The 26,574-nt window shown below is 44.7% G+C and overlaps 1 protein-coding gene across 1 annotated transcript in view; it reads right to left on the minus strand.

Annotated features, from left to right (window-relative positions):
* itgb8 (integrin, beta 8) overlaps positions 1-8,569 on the minus strand; it is a 29,880-nt gene extending 21,311 nt beyond the window's left edge. Inside the window, exons 1-4 of the mRNA XM_042076935.1 lie at positions 7,859-8,569; positions 7,043-7,131; positions 4,448-4,619; positions 852-1,098 (exon numbers count right to left, since the gene is read on the minus strand). Coding sequence (XP_041932869.1) covers positions 852-1,098; positions 4,448-4,619; positions 7,043-7,131; positions 7,859-7,952 — 602 coding nt within the window. The 5' untranslated portion in view covers positions 7,953-8,569. The remainder of the gene's footprint in view (positions 1-851; positions 1,099-4,447; positions 4,620-7,042; positions 7,132-7,858) is intronic.
* Between the last annotated feature and the right edge of the window lie 18,005 nt (positions 8,570-26,574).

Here is a 26,574-nt window from a genome sequence, read left to right on the forward strand (position 1 = left end):
AGAGGCATTAGAGACAGAAAGTTAGATGGAGGAGGTTGACGTGTGAGAGGGAGGATGGGGGAGGAGAGAGAGAGAGAGAGAGAGAGAGAGAGAGAGAGAGAGAGAGAGAGAAAGAGAGGGGGAGGGATGAGAAAAGACGAGAGAAAGAAACATTGATGAACCACAAGAGAAGTTTCCGACGGGATGAATGAACAGGCGAAATTCCACATCAACTTTAAGGTCAGCGAATGTTTTGACATGTGAACGACGATCCTTTCATTTATTTATTTAGGACCATTCTAACAAGCCACAGTGAGTTTACAGACGCGGCCTGTCGGTAACACAGTTCCCATTGACAGGCGTCCACAACAGCGCCGGCTCATTTATAAAGTAGCCGCATCCGCCTCGGTTATGGGCAGTTTACACAAAGGGGGTCTTCAACTTTGCCCTTGCGGGGGTGCAGTTATTTAGGGGTACCAATTAAAACCAACTGTTTGCCCCCTGGTAGAACAAAGGACCCCATTCAAGGGGGACCCCACCCCCACTCAGCTCAGGTTCAGATACGACTGGCGAGTCATCTGTGTTGCCAGGTAGACCCCTTTAAATTCAACGCTGAGCCATATGGGCCTCATTAAGAAAGCCACAAAGGTTCTTCGATTAAAAAAAATGTTCCCAGCACCAAAAAACAGTGCTTAGTCTCCAACAGAGTTCAAGGAGAACCTGGTTTGAGTGGATCTCGATCTCTTGATGGTCCATCACCATCGCCTGCTAATCAGTCGGCCTGGGTGCGATCCCCGAACCCATAGTTGCAAATGTGTGTCGCTTTGACTGAGAGTATTCGGTAAATACTGGTCACTTTGCTCCTACTGTACCTGCAGGGGTTGATGATCTTCGTCGGGTGGACACTGATATACGGCGTCACCGGCTTGTCCACAAATGACCCGAAGCCCACGCGGAAGTCGCTGGAGTGTTCGCGCATCTGGTGCGACAGTGCCAGGCCCACGTTGTCGAGCCGCTCCAGGTTGTCCTTCATGGAGGCCGAGACGTCCACCAGGTAGTACAGGTCTACCGGGTACCTGTCCAGTTGCTGCACCTCCACCACAAAACTGGCCGCGCTGCCTGCGAACACAGGACACAACAGCACGTCACATGTTATAGACCCTTTAAACCACAAAACTGGCCGCGCTGCCTGCGAACACAGGACACAACAGCACGTCACATGTTATTTTTGTAATGCAATGTTTATTGATTTTTAAACATAGGGAAGTATACACAGCATTTGTCAATAATGGTCAAATTTTCCCCTTAACCCTACATTAACTAGAAAAACTAAAGTATTATTATTTTGCTTAAACAAAAACGCTTTACGGTGAGAATGTGTGTGTGTGTGTGTGTGTGTGTGTGTGTGTGTAGTGGGGTGGGGTGGGGGGGGGTTGGGGTCAGTGTTGCACTACAACCACCACCAATGTGCCTGCAAAAGTGTAGTGGCTAAGGAAGTGGAAAGAAACAGTAGCCAGAAAGTTGTGGGTTCAATTCCTGGTTGCTACTGTTGTGCCCTTGAACCAGGCCCTTAAACTCAAGTTGTTCCAGGGAGACTGTACCTGCAGTGCAGTTGGTCTATGTAAGAAACTTAGGACAAAGGCATCAGCTTAATGCTTAAGAAAAACAGGAAACCCACATGGCAACCTTCCCCATGGTTCAAAACATTCTACTGTAAACAGCCGACAATGATGCAACACAGAGGCAACAGCAGTGCTAAGCACAGCACAGCACAATACAGACTGTGTGTGTGTGTGTGTGTGTGTGTGTGTGTGTGTGTGTGTGTGTGTGTGTGTGTGTGTGTGTGTGTAAGCACAGCACAATACAGACGGCTCTCTCCCCACATTGTCTGCTCAAGCCTGTGTGGAGCAAGGGGACCCCTCCCTAAAATAGCACACTCCACCACATCATCACTGAACATCTGTAAGGAAAGGCAACATCAGCATTACAGGGAAACATAAACTATTGTGCATCACATTCCAGAACAGGGAGGATTCCATACAGATCAAGCAGCCACTGAAAACAGCTGTTAACACATGTTAGCACATGCTAGCACTGGGCAGCCTCATAATATAAAGACACAGCAGCTATAAGCTACTGCAGCACTGAAAGAAATATGGTGCAATGCAGATGTGCTGAATTAAACATTATTTCTCACTTAACATAGTCTTTGATGGTGGCAATATCAAAGAGATATATTCAGAAAACATTGCACACACATTGAAACCTGGCACTAAACCACATAACCAGCTTAAAGGATGAAAATGTCTACCAATGACTTATTTTATACCTTATGCTACATGCAGTGTGTGTGTGTGTGTTTCTGTGTGTTTGTCAATGTGTGTGTGTGTGTGTGTGTGTGTGTGTGTGTGTGTATTTATGCTTGTGTCTGTGTGTCTGTGTGTGTGTGTGTGTGTGTGTGTGTATTTATGCTTGTATCTGTGTCTGTGTGTGTGTATTTATGCTTGTATCTGTGTGTGTGTGTGTGTGTGTGTGTGTGTGTGTGTGTGTGTGTGTGTGTGTGTGTTGAGTCCATGTGGCAGGACAGGGAGCATCCTCCACAACACCCTTTCGGCACCCCCACCTCACTGCCCACAGCTCCTCGTAAAAGTGACTCCCAGGCAACGAGAGATGATCCGCAGGGATGACCCCTGGGCCAGGGAGACTGACACTTGTTTACACGACGCTGGGCAGCTCTGGCGGCTAGCGTGGCCTCTAACCATCCCATCATCTCCCCTCCTGTCCATCCTGCTCACTGACCAGCCGCGCTCCAGTGAACAGTGAGATAACAGTGTGGTCAGTGTGGGAACTAGGCCAGATTCTTTGCGCGGATGGTAAAGTGATCTCTAAATCATGGCCATGGCCCAGGAAGCCTTGGAGCTCCTGCACAATATATGACAGGGACAGGTTCAGTAGGGGTGTGGGAGACACTGTGGAGTGTGTGTGTGTGTGTGTGTGTGTGTGTGTGTGTTCTTGGAGCTTCTACACAATATACTGTATGACATGGACAGAATCAGCACAAGTGGGGGAGACACTGTGCTCTGTGTGTGTGTGTGTGTGTGTTCTTGGAGCATCCACACAATATATGACATGGACAGATTCAGCACAAGTGGGGGAGACACTGTGATGTGTGTGTGTGTGTGTGTGTGTGTGTGTGTATGTGACACTCAGACCTGCCCCGTAGCCCTGGTCCCTGGTGCACACTGCGTGTGGTCAGTGTGAGCAACACATCGTGATTTGCATTGATTCTCATTACAAATGCAAGCTGTGCCTGGGGCTTGTGTCTCATGCAGGCAGTGTGAAGGCTCCAGCTTGTAAACATGGGTGCCAGACACACACACACACACACACACACACACACACACACACACACAATGCAGGCAGAGTGACACGGCCTTACAACAGGAAATACAATGCTGTTGGTCATGATGAACAGATGTGTGATGACCACATGTTATGACAGACAGTGAGGGGATTTTTATTTCTTCCCAGAGAACAATGATGCTAACTCGGATCTTTTTTCTCCTTCTTTGCAACAAGCATCTAACCTGACCCTAGCCAGATGAATGTCGTTCCGCTTAGCTCCGCCTAGCTTCACTCACATCCATCTGGGACCTCTTCCATTGAGAGTGATTTCTCCAACCAACTTTATGGTTTAGCCAATCAGGACGCAGGGCGGGAGTTTCATAGATGTGACATAGCGTAGAAGCGACTGTGAGTCTGTTATTAGCGTCACGGGTTGGCTTCGATGTGAGTGGTTGAAGTAGCACGTCAATAGATGACGGACAAGTGGCTTATTCAATCATATGCAAGCATTTTTTGATTAGGCCCAGCCTTCTGAAGCAACACTTCAATGGATCGGTTCCAGATGGATGAGTGGAGCTAGGCGGAGCGAAATTCATCTGGCTATTGCCAGGTTAACAAGCATCCGCTATGGCTGAGATTTCAGAACTAGCTAAAGTGAAATTGAGATGTATTTCCTTTCAACTTCCCCACCCTGACACAAATACACAGACTATACAAATGATCTCTGATTTCAAACCACAGACACAGGCGGCTAACTACTGAGGCTTTAATCATCCTAGAGACCTCTACAGATGAATATGTCTGATACACTCTTAAAACGAATGTGTTGTCCCTATCTGGACACAGAGATGCGTTGTGTTATTTTCAACTCATTTTGTGTAACAAATAAAAATGGAAACAACAAAAACTTGTGTTGTCCCTATCTGGACACAGAGATGTGTTAAAACAACGGAAGTTGTGTTGTTTTCAACACCTTAATTTTAAGAGTGTAGTTAATCTTCCCAGACACTAAGTATTATTGTTAATGTCAATTATGTTAATCGTAGTGATGTTATAGCTAATAACACCAGTAAGATAAACATTGTTAGAATGATTACCAGTATTATCTTATAATCTGACCCACCTGGCCCTAGCTGAGCGCTGATGCGTCTGGGAGCCACCTGGGTGCTGCTGATTGTAGCGTCCACCTCCACCTTGACCCGATGGCTCTCGATGAACTCTTCTCGACAGCCCTTCCGTACCAAGCTGGAGGCCGAGTCGCACCGCTGGCTCACGTGCGCTCCATCCAGGAAGTCCTGATTGTGGACAGGAAGTGGGTTAGGAAAATAAAAGCCATCCCATCCCCGATGGTACAGAATCCACACTGAGACCCGCTGCATTCTTGCGGGTATCTTGTAGAAATGAAAACAAGTTTAATGAGAATCTGATGAGCTTGGGAAAATATTTGTGTTCTTTAGCAGGACTGTGTGTTCACTGTGTGCTGAATGTGTTTCACTATTTGGTCTCTGCGTTTACTGGGATAATACATTTAAATTGATTTATTTTTACATTTAAATTTCTCTCACAGGATCAAAAAAGTATATATACTTAACTTGAATTTCCCCTTGGGGATCAATAAATTATCTATTTATCTATCTATCTACTTCAGTCCTCGTGCGTCCTGTAAATGAGTTGGTACTGACCAACACCTGCACAATTATATGGGTCAAATCTCTTTGAACCACCGCATTCCAGCGAGAAGAATGAGATCTGTATTTCTGTTGTGTTCAATAACTGATCCTGTAAAATGGCACAAACTACCAGCGTCCTAAAATCCTGAAGTGTTATTGAGATTATGGATTAGGGCGTGTAGCATAAGCACCTTGTGACCAGAGTACTGCATTACAACAACTCTAATCCACATACCATGCATGGCAGAGACTCTAACTCTAACAACAGGGCTGGTCACTTTCAGGGTTATCTAGAAGTGAGATGGATTGCCTGAGTCAATATCATGACAAGCCCTCAGTGGCTAATGCTGTGACATGACGAAGTCTGAGACTGCTCACTTTAAGTGTGAGATTAATGGCAGTAGCATGAGAGTTTCCCACCTCTCTCATCCAATCTTTAGACCAACTTCCAAGCTATTTTCAGATTCGTCATGGATCCAAGAATGGCTGCAAAATCAATCATCCCACACAAAAATAGCATCTGGGGGAGTGACATCACCCAGCCTCAGATAGGGAACTTTCACCAGCAGCTTAGTAGCCACTTCAGTGGACACCGAGGAAGGGCCTCCGACTCCGACAAATCGACTGAGGGTCATGCTTTGACGGCAGAGAGGGATAAGACCTGGACAGAGGGAGCAAGCGAGGTGCCGGGCTTGGTGACCTGGCGCAAGATAAAGGCCCCCTCTAGGTCTGAGAGCGGCCAGGCTGGGGTCTGGGATAGCACCTGACATCACAGGGCCACTGCTACCGCTTGACCAGCGCTCGACTGATTGGCTACTGCTCGACCAGTGTTCGCCTGATTGCTGACCGGCCCTAGAGGGGCTGGTGGCGTCAACGTTGGGGATTTCACGGTTTTCCACGACCGCCGGGGCTGGTAAGTACTTTGTGTGTGTGCGTGTGTGTGTGTGTGTGTGTGTGTGTGTGTGTGCATGTGTGTGTGTGTGCGTGCGTGCATGTGTGTGTGTGTGTGTGTGTGTGTGCCAGGGCTGGTAAGTACTCTGTTTTTATGAGTGGAACGGATTAACAGGCTCAGTAGCCTGTGAGAGGTGGGGAGACCCAGGACAAGTCTGAACAGATAGATGCTTTGAGAGTGTGTGTGTGTGTGTGTGTGTGGGTGGGGGGTTGGGTGGGGGGGGTGTGAGAGAAAGTGAGAGAGTGTGAGTGTGTATGCATATGTATTTCTGAAGAAAGTACCAATCAAACCAATGAACCAATAAAAAACAGTGACTGCCTTTTTGTCCTGGCCTTGTGTATATGTGCCTAATGTGTGTGTGTGTGTGTGTTTCTGTGTATACATGTCTATGGTTTGTGTGTATCTATGTTTGTGTGTCTGTGTGTAAATGGTGTGTACCGGTATGTGTTTGTGTAAGATTTACGAGTAGGTGAATATATGCAACTACCAGTATGGGTGCCATCTACCCCCATGAAGTGTGTGTAGGTGTGTGCTTGTCCATGTGTGTGAGTATGAGGAAGCATGTTGAAGCTTACATATAGAGATTGTTTTTGTCTGACTGTGTGCGTTCTACGTAAGGAAATAAAGAACTTTTTTCATTAAAGGGTGTAGCACTCTATTATGTATAACCGTGTGTAAGTACCTGTTCATCAGGTGCATCATCATGCTCATTATAAGTGTGTATGCCTGCGAAAGTGATGGAGAAACAGAGTGTCTGTCTGTCTGTGTGTGTGTGTGTGTGTGTGTGTGTGTGTGTGCGCGCGCATGTGTGTGTGTATGTGTGTATGTGTGTGTGTAAATAGGATATGGACTATATGTACACTCACTACAGATGGGGGTGGGCACTGAGAAGCTTGTCATGTTATCTCTTAAAGACTAAACACACACCACACAGAGAGACAGAGAGAGAGGGGGGGGGGGGGGAGAGAGACACACACAGAGACAGAAAACACATAGAACACTGGCTCCCAGGCCGATTCCAATCTGTTTTGTCTGTAACCTTGCGAGCACACCAATGCCAAACAGTCTGAATGCCAGTGGTCAGGCTCTAACCCACCTCTTGAATACACCAGCCGCAGTCTGGACCTCGACGTAGGCACTCTTCACATGTTGAGATGAGGGGCGATGCACAAGTGTTGTCCGCCACTGAACACACACACACACACACACAGAAAGGCATATGGGGCGATCAAATTTACACATGAATGAGCACAGGGGAGGGGAATCTTCTAGAACACACTGCTCTTGTGTCACACATTAAGCCTGTGGCAAACAAGAGACATTATGTTTGTGTTTACCTCCAGACACATCCAACAACACTGGTGAGATGATTTGGCTAATCATAAATCAAAGATATTTATGACAACTCCTGTTAACATACTGCCATTCAAATACAGCTATTCATCACAAAAAACTGTTTTTGAGTTGAGAGTCATTAATCAATTACTTTCAGCTGTCACTAAATGACTACTTAAACTATGTGAGAGTCCATTATGAAGCCCAAAGGAAGCAGTTCATGTCATTCAAAAGCGCAGTGCAGAGTGCATCCTAGCAAACAGGAGGCACGGGAGTCGGGTCAGTCCCAGCCAAGACTTCGGAAACGGAACTCCCCTGATATGAATTCTGTGTGGGGTGCAGTTACCGGTAGTTAGGTTAAGGGTGTCGATTAGGTCATGGACAATCACAAATGTCCTGTAATTGATCCCGCATTCAGCTTTTTCCAGATGGGACACGTAAAGGAATTCATTTAAGTTGGCTATAACAAGACTGTGATTGCAAGTGTTAAAACATCTATAACAAGCCGGCATTAGGTATTTAATAACGCATCAGTAACGCAAAACAAATGCGCATATTCTCCTCATTCACAACTCACCCGTTCGAGAGATGCTGATAGAAACAATAAGCAGTGCGATGAGCAGCTTGCGATGCAGAATGAAGTTAGTGTATTTACGCAGCCAGGAAGTCATAGCAGCATGGAAGGAGGAAGCGGTCCGGCCCCCGGAGACAGCACTGCCAGGTGGTTAGAATCGCTACTGAGATCTGCCTCCGAGAACGCGGCCAACCTGGTCCCTCTCGAACAAAAGGCGCAGACGGGAGTGCACGGACCGCATTGTGACACGTTTCTGTATTTACCCAGTAACCCTATAATCCTTGTGGCGTTCACATCTCCGAAAATCAGATTATCACGGCAATCAACAAGGCTCGCTTGTTCGAACAGGAGCCCCCTTTCAGGGGAGCGCACAGCACAGAATGATCGGTCCGTCTCTCTCCATTTAAACGAGCTCGCAGGTGTTGTCCGTCACTGCGAGTCTCCCACGGCTTTCACTTTTGCTCAAAGGACGGCCGCTCTGTTACGGTAATGCAAGTCATTTGCAGCGCTTGAAGTTACCTTTTTATGTCTGCGGGCAGCCTGGGCAAATTGCCGATACGTTTCATCTGGATCCGAGCGTGTGGATTTGCGCTTTTTATTTCACCACACTGAGTCAGTTCGCTCTATGGCAACAACGACGCTGCCCACACCGCCGGTTGGAGGGAAGGCTACCGATAAAAGTGCTTACTACAGAGAGTAGGCGGGGGAGAGAAAGAATTCCGTGATAGTCTCAGTACCTTGGACACACATTGTTAAACTTACTACGCTGCCCCATTGCTCGTGAAATGGTGGGATTCCTTTGTGTGTGGACTTGGAGTTTGTCAACGGAGAGAAGCTGACGAGAATCGTGAAAGCAAAACGGAGGGGGGCTTACATTGCTGTTTAAAGTCCTGTTGAGGCGGTACACGTTTTCCAAATATTTTCGACGAAACGGAATGGGGGTCTGAGTCCGTGCCCATAGCTCTGTGTATCCCAGCCAGCCTGCGTTTTTGCAGAACAAAGCCGGTGTGATTATAACGCATGACAGAATATAGATGGCGAATACAACAATAAATCCACAATAAGGTCACGACCTGTGTCAACAAATTACTTGACTAAATTATTTTTGACAGATGAATGAATGATTAGGCCACCGTTTGAGGGAGCTAGATAAATGGAAATGTTGCGGATGACTTGGAGCTATATCAGTCAGTACAGCAACTCCCAATAGTTCCCAACCAGTTATTTATTTCACCCAACAAGCTGTTTGTCTCTTAAATCGATTTGCGCATGCCAGCGCACACAAATCAGCGCAGCGTAAATTTAGTCGCTGTCAGTCATATCAGCGGGGTTAATGCACAGGCAGGCTCGTCCTGGGAAAATAGAAAATAGGCGACGGGCCCAGAAACACAACAGTGAGGCTGGTGGCCAAGTTGCGTCCTTTACTTTCTGGAGAGTGAGAGAGGAGACAGAGGGGAGAGGCAGCACACAACACAATGCTCTGCCCTATTCCGTCCACGACGGGGCCACGAGAGAGAGAGAAAGAGAGAGAGACCGGCTAGAAGAAGTGACTGGTGGGATCCAGGAAACTGTCCAAGGCAGAGAATGTGTCAGAGACCGACAAGATGACAGGCTGTAAACAAAGGACACATACTAGGCCGTGAGAGCTGGAGACTGAAGTGGGTGACGATGTGACGAACTCTTACTGAATTGGATAATTGTAACTAGTGGAGTCTTTTGAAATGTTTTATATGAGGAACAAATGTTTGGAAAGACAAAAATGAGTCGATCCAATATACAATTATAATGAATTCGATTAGGGTTGCGTATTTGCGGTGAGCATAAGGGCAAGTTCAAGGCCTGTTTACCATTATGTATTTGAAAATATTCAAACGAAACTGTTTTCTTTTTTTTTTAGAAATTCACAGGGGCTGACAGTGCATTGCTCACGACAGCGACACTTGCAAAGAGCATAAATCTGAACTATTTTAGGGAGTCAGAAGTTTTGGTCCACCGCCACTCTCTCTCCCTCTCTCTCTCTCTCTCTCCCTCCTTCCCTCTCTCTCTCTCTCTGTCCTCCCCCTCTCATCCCTTTGTGTGTGTCTCTCTCTCCTGTGTTTTTCTTACTGCTTGGCTGCTCTTGGGGCCATGCTGGTCGACTCTAATCTGCCTTCCAGTCCATCACATTCCCCTGGACTGGCTCATCATCCTACTGGAGCCACTTCAGACCCCATCTCACACACACACATGCATACATGCACACACACACACACACACACACACACACACATACATACACACACACACTCTCTCTCTCTCTCTCTCTCTCTCTCTCTCTCTTTCTCTCTCTCACACACACTCACATTACTGTCTGTCCTGGTCTACATCTCTATCTCTATTTCTCTCACTCACTCACTCACTCACTCACACACACACATACATACACACACACACACTCTCTCTCTCTCTCTCACACACACACACACTCACATTACTGTCTGTCCTGGTCTACATCTCTATCTCTATTTCTCTCACTCATTCACTCACTCACACACACACACTACTGTATGTCTGTCCTGGTCTACATCTCTATCTTTCTTTCTCTCACTCACTCACACACACACACACTCTCTCTCCCCCCCCCCCCCCCCCCCCCCCTTTATGTCTGTCATGGTCCACATCTCTGTCTGTTATGTTCTTTTGTCTCTTTTACTTTCACAGTAACATCTCTCTCTCTCTCTCTCCTGTTCTACCACTATCTTCATGTCTCTTTTCATCTCTCTCTTTCTCTTTTTGTGTGGGTCTCTTTTATTCTGTCTCTCTTCACACTGCTTTACTTGTGACCCTCATTTCCCCCCCACCCCTCCCCCCTGGTCCCTCATTCCTCCCCTCTCTCACTCTCATGTACAAACACACGAGTGGGCTACTACTGGAAAGAGTCCAAATAATCTCACTAGAGTTTGCCGTTCCTGAGACACTCCCCCAAGGGCTCCCAAAACGTTGGTCCAGAGTCGTGTGCTGATGCCTAAATGAAAGGTGTGTGTGTGTGTGTGTGTGTGTGTGTGTGTGTGTGTGAGAGAGAGAGATCTTGAGTGTGAGAGAGGAGAGATGTATTTATTTTGAAGGTTTCCTTTTGTATACATGGCCTCTCAGCCTTAGCTTCCTGTGAAACCAGATTATCTCAATACCGCGGGGCTTCCTTTTTCAAATGAAAAATAAATACAAATATTGCCTTAATTGATTTGCACTGAAAATATTTTCATTACTTCAGCGATAACAACAGCAGCCATTATTGCTCACTAATCTGTGGGGCTTGTTGTGTTCTCTTGTATAGTGTACTTTGGCTTGGAAAGAACTAGAATTGTAAGCCAGTAAAGTGTTATGACAATAAATACAGAACTGGTGGAAAGATGGAGGGAAAGAGAGAGGGAGGGAAAGAGAGAGATTTGTGCAACTGCGCTCATTGTGCGTTTGAATCACTGCATGTGGCCAGCTGTGTGCAATAGCGCATATTTGATACCGCAAAGGTCAAAGGTGACAGGTGACGCCCAATGAAGATAACACAAGATGATATCACTGACATCCCACCCTGACAGCTGTTAATTATGGACCAGAGGAAGTACAACAAAACAGGAAATGGACACAGAAGTGCACCTGTAATTGTTTATGTAATTGTTATATAATGTTCTCAGTATAGTGGGGATTCACCCTATAAATGATTAGTACCATCAATACTATTAAGGTCTGTCAGAGTGATCACACGAGCAGGCCAATGACCAATATGGGGTTCTGGATGATGTCATGGTTATCTCACCCTGACAGCTGTTTGTTGCTGACCAAAGAAACTTGAAACCAAAGAAAAATGACCAGCGCACAATTCAAATTTTTTGGTGCCGTGGTACAACCAGCTGGCATGGTATTCATTGTTGTTGTGGTGGTCCATAGCATCTGAAGTGTGGGATGAGTCATTGGCTTAGAAATAAAAAACACTGAGGTACAGTAGTTCAATATAAAAGTTTATTTTTGTGTATATGGCTATTGTATTGTATGCTGGTATGGACATTTAGTAAACCTGCTTACAGTATCCTAATTAACAGCCAGGTAGATCAGATAATTAGTGATATCACCTGTGTTAAGTGCCCAGGTATAAAGAATATGGCAGGGCTTTTACTTTCTGGAGCCGGGATGTCCGCCGCTGGTGGCTAAGAAGCTGGGCTAGCATGCAGTAGCTTGAAAGGTTGTGGGTTCAATTCCCTGCTTCCACCACTGTTCCCTTGAGCGAGGCACCCTGAGTAAGGGATTCCCCGGTGTCCTGGCTAAATGACCAACCTGGCTCATTCACTCCCTCACTCTCCACCTCAAGCTGGTGTGTGGTGAGCGTTATGGCACATAATGGCTGCCGTGCATCACTCAGGTGGGTGCTACACATTGGTGGTGGTTAGTGAGGTCCCCCTTTCCATGTGAATCGCTTTGAGTGTTAAGAAAAGCGCTATATAAATGTAACATGTTGTTGTGGTTGTTGTTGTTGAGTTGCTCTGGGGAGAATGGCCCGTGTGACAGAATTGACATAAGTTGCATTACAAGATAAAAGTGTATGTTAAATGAATACATGTAAATGTATTATTGGTTAAAAAATAATAGTATCAGATGAAGTTGAAAAGCCTATATTTGCAAATGCACCAGCATGTTGGAGATGTTAATTAGGAAAGCCTGGTCTAAAAATGAATATGAAAATACTGGCATAGTTTAACAGAGGCCAGACTGTACAGTTCTGGGCTACAATCTCAATTTTTAAGACTCTTGCTCCTATATGGTGAGGTCAACCTGATATGTTGTACAGCTTAAAGTGATAAACTCTTAGCTTGGAGAGCAAAATGTTGTCTACTCCCAAGACACAGCTGTTCTCTTGATGCTCTGTGTGCCAGTTCAGCTGAGGTGATAACTCACACTTGAAGAAAGTTCACCTTATGGACCCTTTCAAGAGAGTTCCATTATCAGCATCATAGTTGGCCCCACAAGACTTCCTTTTTAACATTCCATATGTTATCTTAATGCAGAGGAAGTAGATTGGGGCCCAAATAGAATGTTCAAGCATTGTTTTTGTTTACCTTGTTGAAAGGGTCTATAGTAATGACTCAAACAAAAATTTGAATTTGCATTGTGTTGCATTGTGTAAGGCTGACACCTTGACCACCATGGTTTTGTTCACAGCTTAGGCCCAGAATACTCTGACACAAGCAAGAGTTGAGCTGAGCTGAAGCATGCAGAGCAAGCCACACTCCTTGGACTTTCATCTGTACAGTTATAGCTTTTTTTGCATATGGTAAAACACTCTGCAAATGTCGAAGCTTTAATCAGTAAATCAGACTCAGAGACTCAGGGTTCATAAACTCCCCTCCCACAGACACTACTCACGAGGGGGAAGATGGTGCGAACTTTACTATTATCTATAGTGTCTGTGGTTGTGTGTGTGTGTGTGTGTGTGGGGGGGGTTATCATGGTTTTTGCATTAGTGTCATGCTGTGCTCCTTGTGAATTGTATTGTACTTGGGTGCTATATGCAGGGCAACTGGGGATAACCATCTGTGAAAAACAAGCCATCATTTTGCTAAGAAGAGTGCAGAATTTCCCCTCGTAGTCTAATGTTTCTACTCTGTCGCTGTGAAACCCCTCCTGCTTAATATAGCCCCACGATGGAATCAACCCACACAGTGACCTGAATAAATTCTCATGTATGGTGTTTTATTACCCTCATAAGAATCTCCACAGACACACACACGCACACACACACACACATAAAAGCACACACCCACACACACACACACACACACACACTCACAACTCACATACTCACACACATCTCAAACAAACTACTGGCTTCCTTCTTCACCATGAACATGACAAACTTAGGTTCTAGTTGCAAGCAAATGAAAATCACACACACACACACACACACACATACATTCACAGCTGGAAAACTTCCTTTGTTGTCAGCGAGGGAACCTGAGACCCCTGTGCCTGTTTCTAACCACACCATCTCCACCATTTCCCTGGCGAAATGCAGTGCATGTTGCTTTGTCATTCAAATGGACGATTAGTGGTAAACCCATCACTCTGCTATGTGCTGTGGCCATAATCACATAATCGGCTGACCTCAGTCGAGAAACTCTGAGGCTACGTCGTCGTCATGTAGCCTAAACGTGTACCCTTGAGTCCCATTCATAATAGAGTAGTCTGCCTCCATCAAATAGCTCCCAGCATTGGAACTGCCATGTTATGATGGTGAGATTGTACTGTGAATGTAAAAGAGAACCACGCTGTCTGAAGGGATGTGATGTCCTGTTTTTAGCTTAGCCTAACTTGAATTTCCCCTTGGGGATCAATAAAGTATCTATCTATCTATCTATCTATCTATCTATCTAAAGCTTATAGAAGTTAGGGGACCTGAGAGGTATACTATGAAGGTAACAGGACTACACACCACTTTAGAAACAATGACTGGTAATCTAGAAAGATTAAGGGTCTGGCCACGAACAATGTAATGGCCCAACTCGAGGGGCGGCACCATGAAAAACACTAGACCAATGTTTACTCTGAATGATTCTGGACTTCGACGCAATTGGATAACTCTACGATCAATGTTTCCAACGTTGCAGCGCTGTCCTCATCAGTTTAGCTCGCCTATATCAGAGACGATTTGATTGGTTCCACGGGATGCAAGGGGTAAAAGTAACATGCATCATTGCTCATTGCCAGAGTGTCTCGCAGAGACAATTCTATTGTGCTCTTGCGAGAACTCTGGATTTCCAGGGTAACAGTTACCCGGGTTAGCAGTACAGCCCTCTGCCACAACTTACCCATTAGCCTTGGGAGGACTAAATAGTGCAGGAGAGAGAGAGAGAGAGGGAGAGAGAGGAGTGAGGAGGTCACACACAATTACATCTAAATGCTTAATTCTAAGCAGTGCAGGGTGTGGTGCTAAAGGCACATAGTTTTATCAGCAGGACTAGGCTCTTGGGGCGGCCATGGCCCCGTGACCCTACTATTTATAGCATGGTCACTCCCCCCAGATGACGTCGTACACTAATAGAGAAAAAAATCTATCTCTGTGGCCCTGGCTGTATCCGGATATCTCTGACTCACAAAAGGACTTTGTGCAGATTCCTGATCTGGTGCAGATCAGTGGTGTCAATCAGGGGTGTCATGCACCTTCTATGTGTTCTGAAGGAGGGCCATGACAGATTCTGGGCACAACACATGGCGCGTATGCGACTGTCACCAGCCAACTGAGCGTTATCCTTCTATCCTGCATCATGTTGTGTAATTGGGGGACAATTTGCCATGCTGCGAAGGCTCCCATTGTGTTTCTACGTTTTCTTATTATTGCGCTTCCGTCATTGAGGGCTATGGCAACCCATAGAACCGTCTGGTAAAAAAGTTGTGAAATTTGGCACACTGATTGGGGACAGTCCCATGATAAATTTCACCAAGTTTCATGTCTGCACCTCATACACTCTAGCGCCACCAACAGGCCAAATTTGGCTGTGCGTTCACACATGTAACTTTTGACCTGTTGGCCTGATTTTCAAAAATGACATACCATTGGAATCCTTGGACCATGATGGATTTTCTGCCATATTGGATTTTATCAAAAATGTTCATAAGTCACAAATTTTGTCTGATCTTCACCAAATCCGTTCACCCGTAACCGTCAATAAAAATCAGCGGCAAAGCATTCAGACCCCATTGGAAGGATGCTCAAGAAATTTGAAGTCCTTTGACCTCTAGAGGGCGCTGCAATTAGCAAAAATGCATTTTGGCCTGTAGCTGTTGATGTTTGGAATTAAAATGTACTAGTGGTGTCTGGCATTACTGTGGGAGGTCCTTAGGCTGACACAGGCCGACTTGTGACGTCATTGTAACCGATTCGGCATATTAGAATCCATCAAAAACACTAACCATTTTTCACAGGTCACAAATTTTGTCCGATCTTCACGAAACTAGGCACAGATGATCTTCAGACCAAACCTCACAAAAGTTGTGCTTTTTGTAGCCATATCCAAAACCGTTCGCCAGGAACAGCCAATCAAATTTGGCCGCAAAGCCGGCAAACAGGAAGTGAGCTCATATCTCAGCAACTCTTTTTCATGTATCATAATCAAACTTGAAACATGGACTCATGACCCCATTAGAGGCAGACTCAATAAATGTGGTACTCAATAAACAGGAAGTGAGCTCATATCTCAGCAACTCATTTTCATGTATCATAATCAAACTTGAAACATGGACTCATGACCCCATTAGAGGCAGACTCAATACATGTGGTACCCTTTGACCTCTAGGGGTTGCTGCTATTAGCAAAAATGCATTTTGGCTTGGAACTGTTGATGTGTTTGGAATTACAACCTACTAGGCATGTCTGCTAATACTCTGGGAATTCCTTAGGCCGACACATAACAACTTGTGACCTCAACGTAACCGATCTTGCTGCCATCTTGGATTTTGTCCAAAACGCAAAATAATTTTCACAGTTCACAGATTTTGTCTGTTTGTCACAAAACTTGCCACAGATGATCTTCAGACTGAGCCTTACATACTGAGTCTTGATTTTTGAAGCCATATTCACAATCGTTCATCCAACACAGCCAATCGACATCCACTGTGAAGCCGGCAAACAGGAAGTGACTATATATCTCAGGCAATCTTTGGTTGCTAGATATGAAACTTGCTGACAGCTTATGGCCATATGTCTTATGTAACAGCATTGAGTTGCCATGGCAACTCCAGCCTAAGTTGTAGTGGTGTACGCACATCTATACTGATTCTACAGGTGCTGGATACTAGAAATACTGAGTAAAACAAAAGAAAAGATATCCGCACACTGTCTCTAAAGCTCTTAGTTTAATGGTGGCTGATACACAACGTTTTGACCACTCAGGTCTTCGTCAGGTGGCGTTTTAATTGGCAGAGAGGCTGCCGCAGTGCCACATCAGACTCGCTTCTGGTAAGCAAAGACATAGAAAACTCCACGCAGCCACCACGCAACTGACACGCAACGTTCACGGCAATTTCCTGGTGTGAAACAGGCTTAACTGCTTGGCACCCTCATTGCTGCTTGCAGCTATATTGTTAAATAGGTTTGGTTGTTTACTGATCACTGTGGGAAATTCTCTACCTACAGCACCAGGAATTCAATGCCTCTCCTGTGTTTCAGAAATGAAGAAATTAAAGAAAAACTTTTCGGCCATATTGGCAATAGTTGGAGTAAGTGCTTTTAGGAGTAAGTGCTTTTAGGAACCAGAGCGTTCATAGCAATTAGTAAACACTTGGCCAAGTCTGGCCAGAAGTGACCATATTTGGGTAAGTCTATGCATCATTCCGATGCCTTCAATTTTGACTGAACTCATGTCCATTGTTTGTTAAGTTAAGTTAAGCTGTACCTTATTAGTCCGGTTTTCTGCATTTTACTCATCCGGGGGTAGTGTACACACATTCATACACCCCGCCCCCCCCCCCCCCCCCCCACACACACACACACACACACGCACACACACACTTGGAGCAGTCACTGGTACACAGATACACACTTGATCAGCGCTGAAAGTTGTCTTGGGATAGGAAAGAATGGCCTATCTGCTTGTAGTGGAAAACAGTCATATGTTTGATGAGAGTCATGATGAGAATGAGATGAAGAATGGCATTATTGACGGTTCGCTTCATATACTGTATACTCCTGGCAGCATCTTGAGAATCTTGTTGGACAGCTGTACTGTAAAATTGAGGGGCAGTGAGTTTGGCAGGATATGTCCAGTGACCTTGTCGTAACCACTGCTCTAGCCTGACAGGGAGAGCTACCGAATGTGGCGTCCACCTCAATAACATGATGGTATGTCAAGACTGCAACCACGAAAGCCAGGCCTTCGGGCAATGAGCACAGTCCAAAACAGCAGTTACCTTAGCATGGCTGAGTCCACCCTGCCTGGTCCGGGTCACCACAGTCATTAGTGGTCAGCCTCCTCCAGTCCTGGGAAACATATGAAATGATTTTTTAGGCAGGGGGAGTGTGTGGCTTTTTGCAGTGTAGGAGTTGAGATCTGTGTCTCTTACGACATTGTGGCTGCATGAATATTACATGTGTGGTGTTGCGTTGCGTGTGGCTTGGGCTATGTCTGCTCTGTCCTTGTACTGGTCAGTATCAGGGGGAAACACACCCAAAGTTATTCATATCGCTTTTTTAATCACTTTTTGTTTTCCTCCTGAGGCTCTTTTCACGCAGGGTTCCTGTTAAATGTTAGATAGTGTATCATGGGGGAGGCAGCAACTTCGCTTTGAACTCATCTTTCACTTAACTCATGTTTGAACTCATCTTTCACTGAGCTGGGAATTACACTTACATTTATTCATTTAACACACACTGTTGTCCAAAGTGACCTACATATGTCAACTATATTACATTGTCTCCGGAGCAACCTGGTACAGCGGTGGAAGCCGGGAATTGAACCCACAGCTTTTCAGGCTCCTGCACGCTAGCCCAGCTCTAAACAATACTGCACTGTATCCTCTACTGAACTTTGCTGCAATGCTTCAATGCTCATAGCCAGTAGGCTAACTATGAGCATATTGACACTTGGAGCATCTTAATTGAACATGACAGCTTTTTGGGAAATTTGCTTATTTGACATCTACCCAGTGTTAAGCGATGTCCACACTACACTGGGTCAGTTTTATTACAGATTTCAGGAACAAATCCGTTCCGTGTCCACAAACACCGTATCAGTTTCAAGGTAGATATGATGTGCGTCCAAAAAAAGTAGATATGATGTGCGCCCCCCCCCCCCCAAAAAAAGGAATTATTTTAGCCTATAGGTATACTTAGATACTGAAATACAGATGAATGTTTGTTCAATAATGTCTAGTCAGTACACCAAATAAGGAAGGCCTATAGATTGAAATTGTGACAATAAATTATGTATTTTGGTAGTTTGGTCTTTTCATGTAGCCTTGGCAACTACCCATTTAGCATAGGCCTGAATAATATGCATATGAAATGACACTTGTTCAACTCACCTCAACATGTCTTTTGCAATCATTTAACCTGCCATAAGTCACTGTTACAAACAGTGCAGCATGCAACTACAGTAGGCCTATCATTGTTTTTTACTCTTATAAGACAAGACCTACACTTCCGTGTAGTCTGATGTGAAATGGGTGTTCATTTTGATTTTTTGAGGCACTCTGACTCTGCCATGACGCTCCTGTTCCTAGATACACTGAACAGATTAATTTAGTTCAGGATAAAAGACATAAAAGCCCAACTACATTGAAAACTGATTGGTTGATTTAGCAAAACATGCCAATCAGGATGCGTCTTACTTCAGGCACACGCGCACCACTCCCTCTCTCTCTCTCTCCGTCGTGTGCGCGCTAAACTCAGGTGCATACGTGATTTGAAGTCTCGGTCTTGCGTGCGCGCTTTTGCTTGCTCACTCTACATTCCGGGAGATTGTATCTAATTTGCAGGCATCAAGGAGCTGCAATATGCGGGAGACTCCCGGAACTTCCGGGAGACTTGGGATGTCTGACAATGTGACATGGTCAAAGTCAACTAACCACAAGGTGGCGATTCCCATGAAACCAGGCAGGCTTCCTGCGTTTCTGGGAATTTGAGTCACTCCCCGTAAGGCGAGGCCTGCTCACTCCCCGTAAGGCCAGGTGGTTTTGTTGGAACTGGCGGTTCTTTGTTGTCTAAGCAAACAGTAGGGTTGTAATCACATGAAACTACTATGAGCAATGTACCTCTGTCAAAGTGACTTTAAAAATAAAATGGAGTGTTGATTTGTGTGGAAATGTGACGGTGGATGTTATACTGCTGCATAAAATCCCCAAAAGACTGAATTTATTTTCTTGTCTAGTGTGGAGTATGACAGTAGGCTACATTTAGAGGTGTTAGGTGTTGAGTCCCCAACACAGAGTAATGGTGCTTTCTATTTGTCTTGTAAATCATCATACACCCACTCGTACAACATGTACGAATGAGTGGCTATAGGAACGCCTTTCTCTCGAGCCACGAGGGGCATTAGCAGGAGGCTAGTCATTGTTTTGTGCTACATGTAGCCTCTAGCTAAACGGCTGGAAAACAAATTGTTACATTGTATTGCAGGCACAGCAAAACCGTGCAATGCATTAATTGGCGACCGGATTGAAGCAGCAATGTCATCTAGTGTGTAAGAGCATTACATCGACATTAACATGACCAACACAGTACATATGCAAAAAAAAATACATGTCATCTCATCTCAACTATGGGCGCAGCCATGTTTGTTGTAAGGTCGTACGTCCACCTCGGGGTACCCTCAAGTACTCCGAGGTAAAGTGGGCGTGCCTACCCAAAATGCCGCAAGAAAGCTGGGTAATTTACACTTTCCAACTCGGGCGGCAGATTTACGAGACAAATAGAAAGCACGGTAAGTATCCCAGCGATGATTTTACTTCAGGCGAAAGATTATAGCCAGGTCAGATTTTACACAGCTTTTAGCTCAAATTTCAAATCAAATATATCCAAGTAATCATAACCATTTAGGCCGGTTCGAGCCCCGACCAGTGGACAGCGGCTGAAGTGCCCTTGAGCAAGGCACCTAACCCCTCACTGCTTCCCGAGCACCGCTGTTGTTGCAGGCAGCTCACTGCGCCGGGATTAGTGTGTGCTTCACCTCACTGTGTGTACACTGTGTGCTGAGTGTGTTTCACTAATTCACAGATTGGGTTAAATGCAGAGACCAAATTTCCCTCACGGGATCAAAAAAGTATATATACTTATACATATTATTTTAAGTCTCAATCTCCCAATATAAAACCTCTCATTCCTCCATCATTAAATATCTCCATTATCTCTAAAATGTTTCTAAAAAACTTTCTTAAATGAAAAAAAAAAACAGCCTTTCACTGTTTTTGTCTGCTGACTTGATCACCAAGGATGTCGTTAGGCTTTTTTTTTTGGGGGGGGGGGGGGGTGATCGAAAGATGATTATCCTGATTATCCGTTATTTTCTGTTAAATTCCTCACAGAGTACTTATCTCACATAAATTACACAGATGTCACATGAAAGAGCGAAACCGGAGCCTTCAAATTATATTACCAGCTAGATGCTGTGATGAACGGTTCGCAAGAAATGAACGTTGGACATACACATAGCGCTTCGTCCGAACACGAAGATATGAATCATTCTTCTGTACTGCGTTCTTCTGTACAGTAAGCTGTTCCCGAGTAATTCTCAAGTTTTGAAATTGCAGAACATTTCTACATGGAATCCAACTTGGGGCTGAAATTATGTAATAGCAGCCCAAAATAATGAACTTGGTTTCCATATCAAAGAATCAAAAGTTGATCATGGCATGCATAGATCAACTGTGCTTTATATTTCTAGTCTACCATCATGCTTCAGGTGACATGAATGCAACAATCTTGAGACACAAAGTATTTTTCCTTGACATAAAGGCTAATACAATTACACTGAAAAGAGCCTATAGGCCTCAAAGGGCTAATATACGACTTATCTGTTTAAAAAGTATCATAGCTTAGTCTAGGGTGCAATTGTTTTGATCTGAATACTGATTGATGATTTTTTGATGATTGAATGATCACATAAGTTAACAGTAGTTTGTAGTACCTAGTAGTTAAGCACTGTCCTAGTTCCACTTAAAAAGAGCACTGATCAAATGCTACGGGAGAGGAAGGGCCAAGAGAGAATTCCATGGCATTCTGCAACTTACACATCCAGTAAGCAATGGGCCAAGAAAGGATTATTGTGCAAGTCAAGTCAGTGTTCTATAATCAGGTTTCACTCTGAGATCATCTCACCTATGCACCCCCTTTCTCTGTCAGATATGTAACCATTTAGCATACCATTTCCCACTTTGCAACCATTTAGCATACCATTTCCCAGTTTGCAACCATTTAGCATACCATTTCCCAGTTTGCAACCATTTAGCATACCATTTCCCAGTTTGTAACAAGTGGGGATATAATGATGCATCGTGAATCAGTCAAGTCAGTGTTCTATAATCAGGTTTCACTCTGAGATCATCTCACCTATGCACCCCCTTTCTCTGTCAGATATGTAACCATTTAGCATACCATTTCCCAGTTTGCAACCATTTAGCATACCATTTCCCACTTTGCAACCATTTAGCATACCATTTCCCACTTTGCAACCATTTAGCATACCATTTCCCAGTTTGCAACCATTTAGCATGCCATTTCCCAGTTTGTAACAAGTGGGGATATAATGATGCATCGTGAATCGGTTAAAAATCGGTACACACCCGTGAAAATTACAACCGGTTGACAGAAAAATGGTGGCGCGCCAGGATTGTTTTTATTGCTGAAGCTAAGCAGTTGCTGTATTGCAGTCAGGTGTTGCTGGTCATTCCCAAATAGACCAAAACTAAACCAAAACAAGAGGGTTGCACAGAGATTCACTTCTTGCACACGTGTATTTTTAAATCACAGTGATGACCATGTGTCAGCTGTAACCCTCTTACGGAAAACAACTATAGAAATATTTTAGTATTTTGTATTATTATTATATTATTATATTATAGGCCTACTATAAAAATACTATTATTAAATTAATCAATCAATGAATTAGCCTAGAAATCTAGACGCACCCTAGCGGCAGCAAATTACATTTGCTTCCAGGGCTAGTCTAGCAACTCTCCGTTGGCTTGTGAGCTCGAAAAATTAAACTTTAAACAGGCCAATCAAATCGTGTATAGAGTCCTTAGGCGGGCTTAACATAATGATTGATGGCAGAGTTGCAACGGTTTGGCTTGAATTCCCTGCTACTTGAAAACAAAGAAGATGGATGTTGCTGATGGCCAACAGTGTGACAGAGTTAAGCTTGTTTTAAGTTGGCAAAAGTTTGAACTAGAAAACTAGCTCCGCTGATGGGAAAACACATGGGACTCAGCGCTGTCCTATTGCTTGCAGAGGGAATTTGAAAGACAACCGATTATCCCGCCCCTCGAACTGAGCACTGCGAACGGTGAGTGCCCAGACCCTACATTTTAATGTGGGTCTGGCTCGTCAGGCTATCAATGAATACTATACTACAGAAATCTTACAAGCTTAGTATGACTTTAGCCTAGTTTTGCTCCTGGTATCGTTGTTGAAGGCCTACTGTATGTTGGAGTGTGCAGACAGATGCTTTATGACCGAGGTCCAAGTTTGCCTAGAGGAGGGAATAATGACATAGCTAGTCCCCTTTTGGTGTTCCCACCCCAAGATGTGTAATGTGGCTAGCCCTGTTAACTTCACCCCACTGGCAAGCTAAGCCTACAATATCAGTCCCTGGAGCCAATTGTTATAATTAGCAATATAGTCAGCAATATTGGAAGAGTGAAAACTAATGGCATGGTGTCCCTGTTAATACAATTCATTAAAGCACTTTAAAAGTGTGGTGAAAATGTTTCGCAGCGCTCTATGCACACGCATTACCTTCAACCCGGGGCGCTAAGCCACCCTTGTCCTTTAATCCTATTCAATCTCTTAAAAAAGAGGGCGGAAACAATATGAAAAAAAAAAAAAATAATGATTGATTTCCTTTAGCGATCCGCGCTTTTTCTGACCTTGTGGCTGTCCTCCCAGAAAGCCCTGGGAGAAATCTGAGGGAATTTGGGCGAATTGAGGCCCATCCTGTAGGTGGCTCCCTTGTCTACACATCTGGCCCGTTACGCCTGCGTCTCCACGTCTGTTGGGAACGCCGAGTTGCTCACAGGCTCACAAGTGCAGAAAAAAAGGTTAAAAAAGGAATATCTTTATCCGGGATCGCATTTTAACAGATGTAACCCGAGCTTAACCTCTCTTTAGGAGGAAACACTAGCCACAGTCAGTGATTGTATCAGTGCTTACATAGCACATATTTCATCATCTTCTTCTCCTTGAGTCATCTTTTTCGTTTGTTTGTGCTTCTGACCAAGCGTGCAAGTCGCCAATCTTTTGATGGTTTCAGGGATTTGGCCTTTCCCCCGGCCAGTTCCTGCTCGTTTGAACAGGCACACATATTACACGCGTTAGCAATTATTCTGATTAAATGAGATTTATAAGTGAATCTCGCCAACGGCTTTTTTTCACATGGCAAAGAAAGGAGCTCTGTTTTAGCAAAAGCAAAATTAAAATGCAGTTTAGTTTGCTTTGACCGTGACGTATGTGGGAGTCTCGGGGATTTCGCTTTTTCCTCCTCAGTGAACTCTCTGCCTCAGGAATTCATGGGACTTTCCTAATCTGCAAACACAGACCACACAATGTCATTCTAAAGCCACTCTTTCATCCGCTGCCGAGAAACAGGAGACTGTGGAGGAAAGGAGGAATGTTGAAGTTCTATCTCAGAGTCTGACCTTCACATTCATAAGTTCGTGCGCATGTCAGAATGACACTACAGTGCAACGCGACTTCGAGGTGGAACAAATAGGGAGATTCTGCAAGCGCCCGATGAGTGAATCTGACGTAGGCCTCCAAACCACTTATGTGAATGTCAATATGTTTATATCGCATCAGACTTTTAATGTGAAACCTTCACTAATGCCCCAGTCTACAACCGTGGCTATCAACAGCGCGGAACTTATAAATGTCAAAGCGCGTGTGCAGGTTTATTAATAATCAGTGGGATTTCCTGCTGTCTAAAACAGTGGCTGACCGTGGCCTAACCTATCTGATGAAATGTGCAGCTGCGGGTCCTTTGGCAGCTCGTACTGTCCCAGTTGTGTGTTAGCTGTCCGCCTTAGGTTGCTCCTCCTTATTCGTCAATGGCACATCATCAAGTTCTGTATTTTTTTTTTTTTTTTTGTTCGAGTGAGTAATTGTTTTAGCCTAACAATGAATTCATTGCGCACTTCATGATTCACTATTCACACTATTTCGCCACACAATGCACTATAAGTTATACATGAATGGACAGGCATACGTTTGATCAACTTCCTTTTCCCTTTTTTTGCAGATATTTTGGGGTGATTTGTATTTTCAAAATGCAAGCGCATACTGCGGGTTCGTGAATGGGCCGATTCAAGGTTTACAGTTAACAGTAGCGAGCTATCTTATGTGGGCGCCATCGTGTGGACAAATAGCATATGAAACAGAATGAAAAATTCCCCACTGTCTCTCCCTCTCGGCCAGATGAAACATTATACTGCAGTCGTGGTCTCATTACTGGCTGTTTTGTTTGCCTAGAGCGCATTTATTTTGGCTTTTCTCCCTTTTTTTTCTGAGCCATGCAAGGTCTTCTGTCCAAGTACTATCAGCTAAGTAAGGACTTGCTGTCGTTGACAATTTCTGGCGCCGTCTCACACAGGGGAGTTGATGTCATGAAAAGCAGGAGTGGACGGACAGGGGTGTGTGTCGGACTGGCAGCCGTGAACTGCAGTGACAGCAAACCAAGCAGATTTACTGAATGCAACTGCCGGAGTTAGTCTATGCCTGAGGGGCTGAGGTTAGCTGCCGCAAGTGGCTCGGGCAGTCCATGCCACCCTGTCAAAAGAGACATTAAAAAATAATGTATTGGCTGAATGTCACCGCGACCGGCAGGGGCCATGCCAGGGCGGTGTGTGGCGCGTGGAAATGAATGAAGGCCAGTTTAATCCTCTGAAGGCAACTTGTTTGTTCATTGAGAATATTAGGAGGCCACACCTTCTTTGACTAGAGCAAATTCATGATGGTGTTTAGTGGAGCTTATGACAACGTTTAGTGGGGAGGAAAAATATATAGAAATATAGCCCGACAGTCTTGCATAAAGCTGTCCTTGCAACATGGTGTCATTCATCATTCAAGCTTTTGTCCATAAGCAAAAAAAAGGAATGGCATCATTTGTCCATTAAAGTTCAATCTTATTGGCTCTGGACCAGGGTAGTGTAAGCATTCACACGTATCTGTGAACATGCATTGACCCCTTGTTCATTAGCCCCTTCCTGGACTAACAATATGGATTGTGGTGCAATTGGAAAGTCATCCATTCTGACTAATAGGCATCATAGTAATGGCAAACTGTCCTGTGCCATTCGCCATGGGAATCTTGAGGCCAAAGACAGCACAGGGCATTTCTCATGCAATGATGCCCCCACAGTGGGGTAGGGGCTGTAGCGTGAGACCCAGGAGGTCTGTTCTCTGTAAAATAGTATATTATAAGTATAAGTATATTATAATATATACTCTTTTGATCCCGTGAGGGAAATTTGGTCTCTGCATTTATCCCAATTCGTGAATTAGTGAAACATACACAGCACACACACAGTGAGGTGAAGCACACACTAACCCAGAGCAGTGCTGCCTGCTACAGCGGTGCTCTGGGAGCAGTGAGGGGTTATATGCCTTGCTCAAGGGCACTTCAGCTGTGGATATGGGCATGGGAGAGCAGTGCTCAACCACTTCCCCTGCCCACATTTTTCCTACTGGGTCGGAGATCGAACTGGCAACCCTTCAGTTACAAGCCCGAAGCCCTAACCAGTAGGCCACAGCTGCCCTCATAGTATAGTAAGTATGCACTGTATATGTAAAATAGCATAGTAAGTATGTATATGTAAAATAGTATGTTAAGTATATAGTATAGTAGGCATAAGGGTATATGTATAAACTTAAAGAAAGGTAGACACATAAGGGATGGTCCACACCAGGTGCCTCAGACCATCCCATATAGGCAATTCCTTTTGGGTACTTTTGTACTGGATCCTGCACCGATTCAATATGGGCCTGG

This window comes from Alosa sapidissima, chromosome 21, assembly GCF_018492685.1.
Source record: "Alosa sapidissima isolate fAloSap1 chromosome 21, fAloSap1.pri, whole genome shotgun sequence".
NCBI classification, from domain to species: Eukaryota; Metazoa; Chordata; class Actinopteri; order Clupeiformes; family Clupeidae; genus Alosa; species Alosa sapidissima.